This window comes from Pogona vitticeps, chromosome 4 (genome assembly GCF_051106095.1).
Source record: "Pogona vitticeps strain Pit_001003342236 chromosome 4, PviZW2.1, whole genome shotgun sequence".
Classification (NCBI taxonomy): Eukaryota; Metazoa; Chordata; class Lepidosauria; order Squamata; family Agamidae; genus Pogona; species Pogona vitticeps.
Genome location: NC_135786.1, coordinates 179,517,496 through 179,534,116, shown reverse-complemented (window position 1 = coordinate 179,534,116; position 16,621 = coordinate 179,517,496). Strand labels below are relative to the sequence as shown.

Sequence of the window (16,621 nt, the reverse complement as noted above, 5' to 3'; positions counted from 1 at the left end):
CTTGTCCCAAACGAATGACAATGATTGTGGATCCTCAAGTATATGTGAAATAAATGAGAATTATATTCTTTACAATTAAAAAGTGTCTTATACCACCTTAAAAATAGCAGATTTATAGTAAGTATCACAACTTTTAGAGTATTCATTTTAAAATGAAGTAAATGTTTCCTATTAGAACAGATAATAAAAGAATATTTGGAGGAAAGCTGTATGTTTTGGCATCTGCCCCTGAGCATTTGAGGTGCAACCTCAGTGGGCTGCATGGCATCCTGAAGTTATAATTATTAATGTTAAATGTGTAATTGTTTAAATATTTCATCAAAATTAATATGCTACTACACTTCTAATTTTCAGGAATTCTTTGAACATGCAAAAAAGCTCTGGGACGACGAAGGAGTAAAGGCGTGTTTTGAGAGATCAAATGAATACCAACTGATTGATTGTGCACAATAGTAAGTGCAGCTTACAGAAAAAATGTACTTCTTAAAAATATATCTAAATTTAGACGTAGGGGATAGTGGAAACATGCAGAGGGTTTGTTTGTTCTGATTCAGGGAGATGTTTTCAGTAAACTGTTTATATCAATTTTGTCTGAGCCACATCTCTGCTTGAGTGTCTTAGCTTACACCTTTACCTTCTGTTTCTGATCATTAAATTTATTTTAAATGCATCAAGGGGTGTTACCCACACATATAGGTGTGATTATTTTAGTTTGTGATATGCTTTCTCTTTTTCAGAAATGTCCTTTTAAATAAAGGACAGAGTTTAAAAATAATGAAGCTCTAAGTACATTCTTGGTCCATCTTTGTCATTCAGCTCATCTGAACTTTTTTGAAGCAAGAGCCATTTCAGTATATAGTAGAGGATTTATGGGGAAAAACTGTGACCAAGCAGGATCTCTTACTTGGTTATACTGTATGTGTTTTGGATATCTCTGACAAAACTTGATTTATTTTTGCATCAAACTAAAACAGTTATGCTTACAGTATATTGCTTATATTGTTCCAGAAATAATTTTTTTATAAAACATTGTTTATTAAAGAAGCATGACATTATTGTTTGCTTATCTTTTTGTGAAATGACTGAGGATGTTTGGAAAGAGAAATGCATATAATAGTGGTGGTGATGGTTATATATTTTGGGTATATATGAGCAGATGAGTGATTCTGTGAATAAGAAATAACTCTACAAAGCTACCTGCTTACTTTTTTTAAAATTATACTATCACCCTTCACAACCATCATTATTGAAAGAGCTATAATGCTGTAAATAAATAAATAAAATTGCATTTGGCACCTAATTTTACAGGGAATAAGAAAGGCCATAAAAACAATAAAATCTGGATCTCTTTTTTGGACATACAGCAAGCCCCAGAAGCCCAAAATTGTTTCTGGTCAGTTCGAGGCCTCCAGTTCCTTAACAAGGGATACTAATGGAGCTGTGGTTGTGAAACTGAACAGGAGTTTGGTGTGTTAGAGATTTGAAGTTTCTTGCTCCTGTGCCTCATTCACAGTAAAGCTAAAATCTAACACCAGATGAACCCTTTGATAGATGTGCAAATATTTCTCCTTTACATCTTAAGACAACATACAGATTACATGGTTCTAACAGTGAACTCTCCCACTCCGATAAAGGTAAAGGTAAAGGCTCCCCTTGACAATTTTTGTCCAGTCGTGTTCGACTTTAGGGGACGGTGCTCATCCCCGTTTCCAAGCCATAGAGCCAGCGTTTGTCCGAAGACAATCTTCCGTGGTCACATGGCCAGTGCGACTTAGACACGGAACGCTGTTACCTTCCCACCGAAGTGGTCCCTATTTATCTACTTGCATTTGCATGATTTTGAACCGCTAGGTTGGCGGGAGCTGGGACAAGCGACGGGAGCTCACTCCGTCGCGTGGATTCGATCTCACAACTGCTTGGTCTTCTGACCCTGCAGCACAGGCTTCTGCGGTTTAGCCCGCAGCACCACCACGTCCCTCCCACTCCGACCTCTTCGTAATATGCTTGATGGCGGAATTGGTTATCCTGAAAGATTGTGCATGTTTAGGTCCTTTTAGTTGGTGTAATAAAATATAACTATAACATGGATTTTGGAATTTGTCCTTTGGCCAACACAGTTTTCCCGTTTATTTTATAGTTTGTTTCATGTAAAGGCATATATGAGATACATTCTTTTGTTGCTTGTGGTAGAAGTCGAAATGACTAGATAGGCGGGATATAAATAAATAAATAAATAAATAAATAAATAAATAAATAAATAAATAAATAAATAAATAAATAAATAAATAAATAAAGCACAATTCATTAGATCTTTGTTGAAAGGAAGGGGGGCAGACCTGCCCTTTATTCGGAAGGAGCTGCAGAGTCTGGGAACAGCCACAGAGAAGGCTTTCTCTTGAATTCACACCAAAATGGATTGAAAGTGGTAGGGCCATGAGAAAGATCTTTCAATAGGTACCAAAGCCCAGGTAGGCTTATATGGGAGAATATGGACTTTCAGATAGGCTGTAGCCAGTTTCATATAGGGCTTCATAGAGCATAACCAGCACATTAAAATGTTCCAGGACATGGGCTGGTAGTCAATAAAGCTGTTGTAGGAAACTCCACATACCCTCTCTTAAGCAGCTTCATGTATGCATTAAGTAGTATAGGAGACAAGACAGAGGCTTGAGGAACACTACAGGCCAGCTTCCACCATATCAAAGAGGAGTCTCTAACACCAGCTTCTGATACTGGCTCTCTAGGAAGAACCAGAGCCACTGTATAGCAATGCCACCAAGTACTAACCCCAAGAGGTAATCCAGAAGGATATCTTTGTCAGTTCATAAAAAGCCACTTAGAGGTCCAGCAAAACTAGCAGGGACATAATCCCTCTATCTGTTTCCTGATATAGATCATCCATTAAGATGACCAAAGTTGTTTCCAACCCGTGCACTAGCCTGAAGCGAGATTGAAATGGATGTAAATAATCTCTTATATCCAGGAATCTCCAGAGCTAGGAAGCAATCACATATTAATTCATATTTGATTTCTAAGAGCGATTGCTAGGTACTTCCTTGGTAATTTTAGGAATTTTGCATTTTAGATCAGATTGAATCACAGTGTTCTAGTTCTCCTTACTAACTGGCGTCCCGGTCCATACATGTGTACACTTAATGATAGGCAGAATGCACAGGAGTTTATGTGAAGATCTCTATGCGTTAAACTTTGAAACAGGTGGTTAGAGCTGGATTGAGAATCTAGAAGCGGAGTTGGTCAGTAATTTAATATGTAAATTGAAGACCTTCCCACATATTTTTCTTTTGCCAATCAACCACCCCCTTTGTTTACTGTTCTTAGAATGTTTATGGACTACATTTGTTGGTGTGTTGCAATGGCTTGGAAGGAAGAACTTTTTTCTGTCTTCACTGGGCTTCTGCATACTGAAAATAGAGAAGTAGGGGAACCCTTGAAAACCATCACCCAAAAATATACCCAAGACTTCAGTGGTTTTCATTTTCTCTAGTGTTTAGATAGAGAGCAAAATTAATTTGAGATTCAGTGTTATGTATTAGGGTTGAGGCTTTCATGTTTTTATGATTTCCTCTCCCAGAATGCAGCCAGAACCGTTCATGGAGAATTACAGGAGTGAAATTCTTCAAACCAAAAGTGCAGTAGGCGCTTTTCTTGCTGTTTGAAGAAGAAACAGCACAGGAAGAGAATGGAAGTAGGGAAAGCCGGTATGACCCTTTTCGGTTTCAGAGGTTTCACTCCCTTAATTCTGCCTGGGAGTTCTGGGCAAATTCTGGGAACAAAAGTCCTAAAGATAACAAAAGTCCCATCCTGTATAATCACTTCACATACTTTTTCTGGAATAAGGCCCTGAGGTCAAGGACTGTAAGAACAGAATAGAGACATACGGCTTTGAAAACTGCAAATAACAATACAGCTTTCTCAGTTTGAGTTTGATAAAACAAAATTTGCTGAAAGGGCAGTATGGCTGCTAGCCATAAGGTGAACTGTCAGGATGGATGTTTTGTGTCTTGATGAATGACCTAAACACAAAAAAAGTTCAATTTATTTAGTATTTTTTTGTTGATTGCTAAAGAGGACTTCTTAAACACGAATGATTTGTGTTTACAAAAGAGGAGTACCCCAATGGATCACTCACACTATTAACTTCGCTTACAAACTGTCAGGCACACCTGCTCCCAGTTCCATCCGACTACACTCCACTAGAGCAGTGGTTCTTAACCTGGGCGATAATGCCCCCCAGGGGGCGATTTCATTTTTCAGGGGGGCGGTAGAACGAAAAGGGGCGGCATGGGGGCGCTGGAGCAGAAGGGGGCGGTAGGGGGCACTGGAGCAAGCCAAACCTGTGAAGATGGCTGCAGCCTTTTTACAATGTGCATGAATATATATTTTCCTCCTATCTTAATTTAGTTTCAGAGTTTTCGTCTTGAAATTTTTAGTTCCTGCATTTTATGCCCTTTTTATATTTCTTTTTGAGTCTTAAAATTCGCTTGCAACTAAATCATTAAATGTTACTTTTTGCGGGTATTTCATTTTCTTGGAATTGAATTTTGTTTTCAGGGATCATTGGATTTAAGTGTCTTAAACAAACAAACAAACAAACAAACAAACAAACAAACAAATAAATAAATAAATAAATAAATAAATAAATAAATAAATAAGATATAATAAGAAATAAGAGGGGGGCGATGATAACTTCCTCAATGGCTCAAGGGGGCGTTTCTTTCAAAAAGGTTAAGAACCACTGCACTAGAGCAATCTGAATCTCAGTTGCCCTCTCCCAAGAAGTTCTGTTGCACCAAATATTCAGAATGGCTACATAGTTGCATCAACTTTTTTGAGCACTACCACCTCAATGTGCAGTCTACCACTGCTGCTGTTAAACAATTCTTGAATGAAAAAACTTCATACTTAAATACTAATTTGTAGTAATCAAGCATAACTGGCTGGGTGTTTATGTTCTTTGTGTTCCATTTTTAAAAATTCTCCCTATTAAAGAAGCCACCTCACAAGAACCGCTCTAGAAGAGAACAAAGGAAAAATAACAATTTGAGTGAAGTCCCTTTAACTTAACTCATATAGAGAAGTGTGAAATATTTTTCCCTCTGTTCTTCATAGTGCCACCTCTCTGGGTAGACACAAATGCAACAGCTTCAGTGGCTATCTTGTTCCATTCCTCTTTTCCTTTCAAGTTAAAATGCATGTGGTACCTTAAAATTGCACAAATAAAAGGATCTAGTGGTAAGAGCCAGGCTTTTTAGTTTGGATTCCAGCTTTCTTTCTGTGAACAGGGGGAGGATTTCTGGCTGCATCTTCCCTCCACAGCTTCCCATAGCCCTCGAAATTTGTTCTTCAGGATTTGTGTACCCTCAGGAACAGAGCAATAGCTGGTAGAAGTAAGTGGGGATCACTAAAACTCAGCCTTCATCTTACGTGAGCAGAAGCTTCTTTTCACTTTCAGAGAACACTCTTAAATGTAAGCCTTTCTTCCTTGATCAGTACTCATTAATCCAGTGCTTATTTAGCCAAAAGCTCTTGAACTGCGAGAACATAGTTCTCAGAACTGATTTTCACAGCAAGTTTAGCCATACTGGCTATGTTTGTTGAAAACTGTAGCCCATCACACCGGGAGGGTGCAAGGTTGTGAAAAGGTTTATGAAGGCATGCTTTTCATATTGTATAGCATATGGGTACCATCAGAGGAATTCCTCTTCTCATTCAAGTTAATTGAGGACATGTAGCATGTAGGAATGTGCATTTCTTATTTTGTTGGGCTACATCAGCTAGACATCTGCTGGAATAGCGCCAACCAGAATTTGGGAGGCTAGCACCTCTTGGGGCACGAGGGGTATGGTAGTTTCCTGAGAGGCATCCTATATGGAGGATAATAGGCAGGAAGACTATGAAATCCCTACTGCTTTGCAGTGCCACAGAGCTTATCTTTTATCATTTATGTAGTAGCTGTAAAATATCAAACGTGTGAGAGCGCTTTTGGGGGCTGATTCAAGAATTCTAATTGGAGCAATTCCAGCAGACTTCTAGATTCTAAAAAATACAAAAGTCTCATCTCGAGTAACATGCCTGATACTACTGTAAGCCCTGCCAGTTTTACTGGATGTAGCAGGTACAATTAATCTGTGATAAGAAAAGCCACCAAAGCTGACAGCATTTCTAATTAGCATATGCTTAAAATATGAGATTATATATTTCTGGATCTTATTAGAGTCAACAAAATCATGTAAGTCACGTTGGCAAACTACAGCTGCTTAGTGAGGTGCTAGTCGTATCTAGTTGCTTGCATGGTAGCATGACTATAATATGACCAGCCATATAACTAGCACATTGTTAATTAGCTGCAATTTGTTGCATCATCATACAATATTAAAGAATAAAAGAAAAATATTCCACGAAGAGTCCTTTCCTCAACAAGTGAGGTCAGTTGCTAAAGGTCTGCCTGCTTTTTAAAACACATTGGACAAAATCCTGTTGCATAACTTTGCACCTGGATTAGCTTGACACAAGATACATTTAAATTATACTAATTAAAACCTTCCTGCCCCTCTATTTTAGATGCAGAAGCTCCCCGGGGTTTCCCTTTTGGGGAAGTCTTTGGAAGCCTTGGGACGGGGGTGGGGGCTAAAAGGTCAAAAATTACCACTGGTCAGCTGTGGTGATTTTTGATGTTTAAAGACCCCCAAAGGCTTTCCTAGAGCAAACGTGAGCCATAAGGAGCCTCAGAACATAAAACAGGGGAATAGGGAGCTTTTAATTAGTGTAAATTAAATGTTCCTTGCACCTGATCAGAGTTATGCTGGGTGCAAAATTACGCAACAGGATTTTGCCCATTATTTTCTTTAAATTATGTGAGCTCAACTGAGGCCTGCATGCATGTCACTCTGATTACATTTGGTCAGTAGTAGAGGAGTATGGGAATGATATTTATATTTAGGAGCTATATACTGCTTCCAACCAGAGGCAGCTTCACGCCGTATCATTTTGGAGATTTACCCTCCTACCCAGGGATGTGCATGTAGAAGCCAGTTCTACATATAGCTCCTACAGAGTTTGGCACGTAGGTAGGGATCTGTTTGGTTGCCAAGAGATTAACTAAATGCAATGATCTATATCTATAACAAAACATTTATTGTTTCCCCCCCACACACACGCCTTTTTTAGAGACTTGGAATGTATAGACCCTGGAGATAATTTCTTGCCCAAGCTAAATATAATTTTGACAGTTCTAGAGCTTCTTGAAAACTGATGGTAGACCCAGTTCTTTAAAAAGTTAACACTGAATGTGCTGTCATTAGAACCCCTATTTACAGCAAACCTTTCTTCATATCCATGGTTCACAGACAAGCCCTTTTTCTATAGCCATTCAGTGCTGATTTCTAACAAGGGAAACATTTCATCTCCCATTTGCAGTAAAATCAGAAGTGTAGTCAAAGCAAGCAGTGACTATTTTTAGAGTCAGCAGTGTTATGAAAGGAAAAAAAATGGCCAGTTACCGTGTGAGAGTATCATGGGGACTACCCCTTTGGTACACTATAAACAAAAGCCATCAATATCAGTGGAGCTTGTATTATAAAGAAATCATAAATGAAAGGCTTCTGAATAATTCCAGAACAGAATTTCTATATCATTATATTGATGAATGCATCTCAGAAAAAATGTAGTTGTTTCAAATGTGTATTTTTGTCTATGTAACCTGTGCTGGATGGGGTTACACAGAGGGAGGGAGGGAGGGAGGGAGAGAACTCAGGTGCACTTCTGGATTCATTCCTGTGCCTGGATGCCCAGGTTTCAGCAATGGCCAGGAATGCATTTGCACAGTTAAAACTGGTGCACCATCTGCATCCATTCCTTTATATGTCAGATTTTATACAGTGACATGCCACTTGGTTACATCCCATTTTGATTACAGTGGTGCCCCGCATAGCGAGGTTAATCCGTTCCGGATTCATCGTTAAATGGTGCGCTCATTATGCGAGGCACCACTGTACTATAATTTGCATTACAGGAGATGTCCTTTGAAGATGGTTCAAAATGCAGCTGCCAGACTACTGACTGGGGCTAGTTATAGGGAGCATATAATGCCCCTACTACAACAACTGCCCCTTTCTTGGATGCACATCTTAATATAGTGAGGAAGACTGAATGTGTCAGAGAAGCCAAGAACAATGACATCAGGATGCTAGATTCCATTACAAGCCGGGACTCACAGCTGAGGCATCAGACTAAAATACATCCACCCTCTTCAGGAGTAACAGCTGCATCAGCAGAAGAGAAGGAATAATTCAAAAGCAAAGCAAAAAATGTGCTGCTTATATACCTCCCAATAGCGATTCAAGCACTCTCTGGGCGGTTTACAAGTTAATTATACAGGCTACACATTGCCCCCCCCCACACAAGCTGGGTACTCATTTTACCGACCTTGGAAGGATAGAAGCCTGTGTCAACCTTGAGCTGGCTACCTGGGACTGAACCCCGGGTCATGAGCACAGTTTTGGCTGCAGTACAGCAGTTTAACCACTGTGCCACAAGGCTCAAATCGTAATTGGGGATGTAGAAACATCTGGAGTGCAGCTACTGGGGAGCAGGTAGCTGAAGGTGACACTGGCAGAGGATCTTTCACAGGCAGTGGCAATGACATTCAAGCTAACTTTTGTTAGTACTGCACAGAAGGCAGCAATGATAAACAATGTTCCCCCTAATTTGCAGCCATGCTTGGTGGGGCTCTATTGCACATGCAACCCCCCCTGCACATGGGGTTCCAGTATGACCAGAACAAAAGGGGCTGAAAACGATCACTGATGGTGCATAGTTAGTTTACCATCAAGGTTCTGTCACACCTTAGAGGGAACCTTGATAGTAAACTATTGCTGAGCCTTTCTTATTTGAACCCCTGGGATGAAAGAGTCCAAAATGAAAGAAGGTGTATAGTGCTAGAAGATGAGGCTTCCAGGTCAGAAAGCAATCAATCACCTACTGGGGAAGAGCAAAGGACAAGTAGTGGTGTTACTAATGACACAATTAGATTAAAGCCAAAAGAACATCTGGTGGCTAACATGCACAGAGGTGAAAGAAAAGTCTGATGTTGCATACTGTATAATTAGAACATGGAAATGAGAAATATGAATCAAGGTAAACTGGAAACTTTAAAACAAGAAATAGGATATTTGAACATTAGAGTGCTTGGTGTCAATAAACTAAAGTGGACTGGAGTGGGACATTTTCAGTTGGTCAAGTGAAACGACAAGCTCAGAAGAAATGGAGTTGCTCCAATACAGAAGCAAGATGGAAGGCTTCCATGCAAACTTCCAGGAGGAAATTGGTTACACACCTAAACAAGATATGTTTTTAATTGTGACTTGAATCCAAAAAAAAAAAAAAAGGAAACAAAGCAGAACCAAATATTGTTGAAGAATTTGGCCTAAACATCAGAAGATGAAAAAGGAATTTCTCAGAGCATTCGGGCTTGACTAGATTGCTCTAGTCAGGCCCAGCCATTCCAAAGCAGCCCAGCCTAGCTTGATCCCCATCACTCATGTAGCCACACGGTGTGACCCTCACTCTAATTGTAATCCTGACATCAGTTTTCATTAAAAATTGCCATAAAACTCTAGAATGGCTTCCATGCATGCATTTCCATAGAATTTTCTTTTATCATTACTCCTATTTTAAGGAAATCTTACTTTATCCCAGTAAGTCAAAATATAATTTATTTTTTTCATATATCTACGAAGGAATTGCTTGAACATGGCCCTTGCCTTTTCTGTCTTCTGCTATTTTAGTGTATCTAAAATACCAATTTTTCATAGAATTGATATAAACAAAGTATTGGCACCTTTTATATAAAATTACTCCCACATACTAAGAATCTTTCAGGAAAGATTACACTATTTCCCTAAATAATTAAATTGTTTTAAAAATCCTCCAGTTTGCGAACATGAGATATTGTGCTTCCTGTATCCGTGATTCAAAATTGCAGAAAATGGTCTGATATTGCTACACCCATTTACAAAATAACACCACATAAGAGAAAATCCTAGAAGCAGAGTCCTTTTTTTCATCAGTTAACCACTTCTCACCCCAACACAAAGCAATTGTCAGGACTGTTTTTCAACAAATATGAATCATAGTGAGCACAAAGAGGGTAACCTGTACATCATCTTAGCTGCTGTCATTGATGTTGTCAACATTCAGGCTAGCCTTCACTATGTAAAGTTTGACATCCTTTTTTCTGCTGGCAATGCAAGCACAATATGGTGCAACCATTTCCTGGCATTTTGAATCATAATAATCCCGTTTATAAATTGGAGAGTATTTTAAAGAATTGAACTTAATATAGAGGTGGCTATATTCTTGTACAACGAAGTTTGTACAAGCAGTTGTCAAGGTTGCAAAAGGAGGCTGATTCCTGTTTGCACAAACAGTTCTTGCATTTCAGCCATGTGACAGAGTCTAGCTGGAACAATTGGCTAGCATTCTGGTCTGGAAGTCAGGTACAGCTCTGTCCGCCCTAATTAAGCCAAGACTCCGCTCACTGCCAGAAGATCCTAGCTGGCTCTGCCTGCATGCCAAATGCAGAGCTTGCTTACTGCCCTGTATTGTCCTTTCTTTCCTCCTTCCACGCTAGACCTCCCTGATCCCATGCAACTGTGGTGGCGGGATTTTATTTTATTTTATTTTATTTTACTTTATTGTCTTTTATTTTGCTCTGACCACACAACAATTAGAATTTATTGTTTTAGGGCTTAGCATACAAAGGTAAGGAAATAATAGTGAAATGTCTTTAAACTTAGTGAGCATTAAACACAGAATTTGAAGATTTTTTTAAAAGAAAAAAAACAGGCTCCTATAGATTTTAGTAGCTCAGTTATATATAGATAATAAAGAAAAGCAGGTCTGAAGAGCCAGCTGAATTTGTAGAGTGTAGGTTGCTGTGGAAACAGAAGCACTATCTCTGTCAGTCATGTGTCTACAGAGGAAGGCTTCAGTGAAGAAGGCATGAGCAGTTAAAATCTATTAATTCAGTATGTAAATTATGTATGAGTTACTTAGGCCTAGAATTAATTTCATTTTACATGATATTGTGCATATTCATAATGAATGAATTTCATTTGTATATCATGTTGCTATACGATATATATACTGTACTGCTGTACTCTGTGTATGTGTGTGTGTGTGTGTGTGTGAGAGAGAGAGAGAGAGATGTTACGTAAGGCAAAGCTGTCGACTGTAATTTTAGTTGAGATTGCTGGTCTATCTGAGGAAAGAATCCAAGAATACATTGTACTCAGAAATGACAATCACTGAGTGGGACTCACTCCCATGTAAGCATTGAAGCCTGGGAAAACATACAAAAAGGGTTTTTGCTGCATCCAAGGATGGCTTTGCTTTAATAGATTAGATTGTTTAAAAATCAGAACTTGATCATGCTTGTTAATGCTTTTTGAAACCTTGATTACTGTTCTGAATCGTTTGTGCAGCTGTTTGTGGAGCTTTCTGCCTGGCCACAACAGAGCAAAAGAGGTGCATTGCTAGCCCATTTTGCAGCAGTTGGATTTGCTGTGTGTGAACCCCTGTGTTTGTTTCAGCATTCTGATTGTGCCTGTTAAAGGTCTTTTGTGCCTGTTAAAGGTCTTTTGGCCATGAGTCTGCATACATATGCGAACATCTTTTTATGACACACACACCAACATTAAGAGTTTACAAGCATTTTCTGGTAGGAATGGTATAACTAGATATGATGGTAGGCAGGATTCAATTTTTTCTGATAATTTCCAATAAAACACAAATGCAATAAGGGCAGATAGAAGCCGAAGCTTCCCATTGGGTCCCCACTTTTGAAAGATGACTGTGGGTTAAAGAAATGGCTTGCAAAATTTTGTTCAAAATCCCTTCACTGGATTCCTGGATTTAGGAAGATGGTGCAGGAGGGCCAGCACTCACATGTGCTGCATTCACAGCTACTGGAAATGACCTAGTGGAAATGACAGCTATGACATGGTGATGATGTCATGTATGTATTGTTGTTTTCAATATGTGATAATTCCTAGTGATCACTTTAGTGCAATAATCAGAATTAAAATAGAACCACATGTGAGTTTTAGGACTAAAGAATCTGGCTACTATTGATCATCTTTAAAAATTGTTTTAGAAGAACTTTCTTCTTATAGGCCAGTAGAAATGTTTTCCAGGGGGAATATTAAACAAAAACACAGAGAAAAATCATTTGGAGACATCCCTTTTTCTGGCCCCAAGTGATTTAGTTTTTGTATTCATTATACTTTATTAATGATCCTACCCAGAAGTGACAGATGAAATTTGAACTGAGGCTAAAGCAATCTGAGATCCATACATGTAAACAAGTTGGAGTCTGATGTTTATTTCAAGGCTTTTGTGTGTGTGTGTGTGTGTGTGTGTGTGTGTGTGTGTGTGTGTGTGTGTGTGTGTGTGTGTGTGTGTGTGTGTGTGTGTGTGTGTGTGTGTGTGTGTGTGTGTATGTGTGTGTGTTTATGACATATTTATTAGAATAGCAGGAATTAAATGTCATCAAATACAGTTAACAGCAACATTCAGATCTTATTTTTCATGCAGAAATAATCGGCACATCTCTATAATGTCAGTAATATATGCTGGTCTTCTGCCTGAAATTTGACACTACCAAACAAACTTGAAACTTGACAACACATTGTTGTGAAGTGCTATATCTTCACTGTTTGTTTCTTTGTTTGTTTGTTTGTTTGTTTGTTTGTTTGTTTGAACGAACGAACGAACAAACAAACTTTCTTTCTTTCTTTCTTTCTTTCTTTCTTTCTTTCTTTATTTCTTTATTTATTTATTTATTTATTTATTTATTTATTTATTTATTTATTTCACCTCATACTCTCCACAGTTGTTCTTCCCAATCTCCTACTATCTTGTTTATTTATTCCCATTCCCCACAATGTGTCTGTTTCTGGAAGAAGGGGTTCTTCTTTGGTGCAAGAATGTCTTCAGGTTTCTCTGATCCTCAGAGCCTGCAGATGTATCCGTGGAGGTTCCCCATTGCAGAAAGTGTGTAGAGTGAATAACAATCCATTCCTTCTTTGAGAGACTTCTTGGTTAGCAGACCCCCTTTATACATACTATATGTGTATGTATAATCGTGTGTGTGTGTGTGTGTGTGTGTGTGTGTGTGTGTGTGTGTGTATATGTGTATATATATATATATGTGTGTGTGTGTGTGTGTGTGTGTGTGTGTGTACACACACACAGTATATATACAGTACAGGTATATGTATATATATGTGTGTATGTGTGTGTGTATATATATATATGTATATATATACTGTATATATACTGTATATATACTGTATATATATACACACACACTATATATACTGTATATATTATATACTGTATATATACTGTATATATACACACACACACACACTGTATATACTGTATATATATATACTGTACACACACACACACATCTAGGCATTTGGATCTCACACTTTATGTAGGTTGCAATTGTGGGACTTATATGAATTTTATTTTTCAATGGATCATTACATTGGGAGACTTCTGGATCCTTTTAAACTCAGTGTATGATATGTACAGTATATTCATATAATGCAAAACAATATAGAACTTACACAAGATCTTTTTTCAATAAAGATAGCCTCCTCATATGTTATATTCATTGATAATCAAGCAGTAATTTCTGCTCTTGAAACACATGGATTTAGATAGAGCTCGGCAAACGGCTAGCCCTATCCTAACAGCAGTCACCCAGTGCAAAAGAACTTACTTTCCCTCCTCTTTGGAGGCCTTTCTACATCCAGAAATCTGCTTTGAAGGATTTCCCAGCCATCCAGAGCATGCTTTAAGGATGCCTCTAATGGAAGTAGTTCAGTCAAAACAGCTTTATTGGATCATGGTCATTCTGATATATTATAAAATTTGATAGTAATTTTGTTGATAAAATGACTTTTAAAAATACATTGGCAACGCATTTTAAGAAGTTGTGTTACATATATATTTTCTTCTGGGATAGCAATAGAAGTGGATTAGCCTCTCTCCAGTTAAGGTCATGGCTAGCAATCTGTTGGATTGCAAGATTAAGCACTAATATCCTCAAATGTAGCTAATTATTTAGATAATAAATACTAACAAAGAGGACTGGTATCAAGCTCAAAACACTTATTACCACATCAAGTACTTCTAACACTGGGATGCTTATAAAATCTGTTTCTATTCTAATAGGCACTGGGCTACCCTGTTCTTCAGAGTATCAGCTCATTAAAATTATAAAACTTTATACATAAGCTCCAGAGAGCAGATATGGGAAAGAAACTGTGGTTTTTTGAAATATCCCTCTATATGTGGTTTTCAGTATGGAATCACCATGTGTGAGTCACTAACATTTTGCAGGGATCCACATGAGAGCTCCGTCCATTTTTAATCCTCTAAAAATTTTCCCTGTGCTACATGCATTTTTTTCTTATAGGGCTTCCAAAGTAGGACTCTATCATGCTGTGCTGTCCCATTCACTGAATTTTGTAGGAAGACAATACAACACTATTTCCCCATGTTTTCCTATGATATATTCTATATTTTATGTTTCCATTCTACACACCACAAAAGAGGAAATGATGGAGTGGCTGCACAGTGTCTTATGATTGGCAGTACTAGTTGGATGTTTTTGAGGACCATTTTATATCAGGTGAGCCAAATATAGCAAACCATACATGCTCCTTAAACCTTTGCAGTTGGCATTATTTTATAACCTCCATTATTTTTTAACTAATTCTTTACTTACCACTATAATGCCAGCCAGAATTTTTTTAAATTGTCAGAATTTTTTAAACATAGGTTTTTCCTAATTAAACTGCACATCTTACCCAAATCAAATATTAAACATTTTTGTGATTTGTTTTACATTTCATATATAGTAATAAGCAATCATAAACATCAATGTTTAGTGGATTTCTCACCTTCCATAGCAAATCAGGTGAATTGGACCTTTCCTTTCTCCATCTTCAGTGACTCTGAATCAAAGTATTGGACAGCAGCAGGAGAAACACAAGTTTCCTCAGCCTTGAAGTCCTGGGTGACTTTGGGCCAGTCTCTTTGTGTCAGATTAACCTAGCTCATAAGGCTATGTGGATAAAATACGAGGGGGAGAACCTTACATGCTTCCTTGAGCTTCTTGGGGGAAAAAAAGGATATAAGTATAAGAAAAATGTAGTTGTGCAATTTCTGGAATAGCGTTGGGACTCATGTCCAGTTCTGTTCATGGCTTACAGTGGAAGAAGAATTATTTATTATGCTAGATCCACTCATATGGAAGCAACCCACCACTTCCTAGACTACTTAGGAGGAAAGAGATGCCCAACTAAAATATTTTAGAAATAGAAGTGGTTTAGAACAGTGGTTATTAACCTAGGTGATATCGCCTCCCCAGGGGGCGATTTTGTTTTTCAGGGGGGCGATGGAATGAAAAGGAGCGTCGTGCTGGCAGCCAGTGTGGCGCTGCCAGCACCGCCATTGAGGAAGTTATCATTGCCTCACTCCCCATGGCGGTGCTGCACCGCCGCCGCGCCACTGGATCCAGAGCAGCTGCTGCTAGCAGCGGATGTGGTGCTGCCACCATTGAGGAAGTTATCATCGTCCCCTTCCCCGTGGTGGCACCGTGGCGCCGCAGGGAGGGGGGTAATGATAACTTCATCAATGGCTCAAGGGGGCATTTCTTTCAAAAAAGTTAAGAACCACTGGTTTAGAACACTGATCTTGGGCTTGGGTAAGAAGGATCCAGCCGCCTGACGGTCGGTTTTACCGACCTGGATGGGGCACCGCTGCCGTTTGCCCACCAGCCTGGAGGGCGTGAGACAGCTCAGTAAACGTCATAATTAATGGGCGGGGAAGCGCGAACATTTAAGTGCGCGCTTCCCGCGCTTTGCCCTCTTTCCTTTTCGGGCACCCACCCACCCTCCCTATTTCTAGTGTGATTTGGGTCGCCATTTTGGGGCCGGATAGGAATTTTTGACCTTCATCCTGATTGGCTCTTGGATGGGGGGATTTTTCGCCTATCCCACACTGGATAAGGGTTGTTGGCAATTTGGTGGCATATTTCGGTCACACTGGCGAGTAGTGTGGAAAAACAGGTATTTTCGGTGTGTCCCATTTGTAATTTCAGGTAAGCCAACAGCGCATCCGACCTCCTGGCTCTGCGGATCGTGCGATTACAGGGCCGGTGCGGGAAGGATGCGCTGGGCCACTTCCGGACCAACAGTCATCAAGAAAAGATGTCTTGAGGTCTGGGGGTGTTTAATTAGCGGCCAGCCGGGTTCCTGCTGTCTGGTAGACTGCTGGAACCTGGGGTCGGTGACTCGCCCAATTTATGATCAAGGGGTATTGGTTACCCCTACCTGTCACCTTTTTCCGCACTACAGCAGGCCCCTTATATTTTGCCTATTGGGGACAAAGACAGCTTCTATTCAATAAAGTGTGGCCCGCATTTGATCCAATAATTTTGTCTCGCGTCTTTATTCCAGGATTGGGTGGGCAATAATATAGTAGGCCAGGATTAGTGGTGTTGAAGTCCCACTCTTTCATA

At 39.2% G+C, this 16,621-nt stretch overlaps 1 protein-coding gene across 6 annotated transcripts in view; it reads left to right on the top strand.

The window, feature by feature from the left end:
* GNAL (G protein subunit alpha L) overlaps nt 1-16,621 on the top strand; it is a 148,150-nt gene that overhangs the window by 98,051 nt on the left and 33,478 nt on the right. For all 6 annotated transcript variants that reach the window (XM_072998797.2, XM_020793527.3, XM_020793525.3 and 3 more), the window contains exon 5: nt 355-452. In XM_072998797.2, the coding sequence (XP_072854898.1) occupies nt 355-452 (98 nt within the window). The remainder of the gene's footprint in view (nt 1-354; nt 453-16,621) is intronic.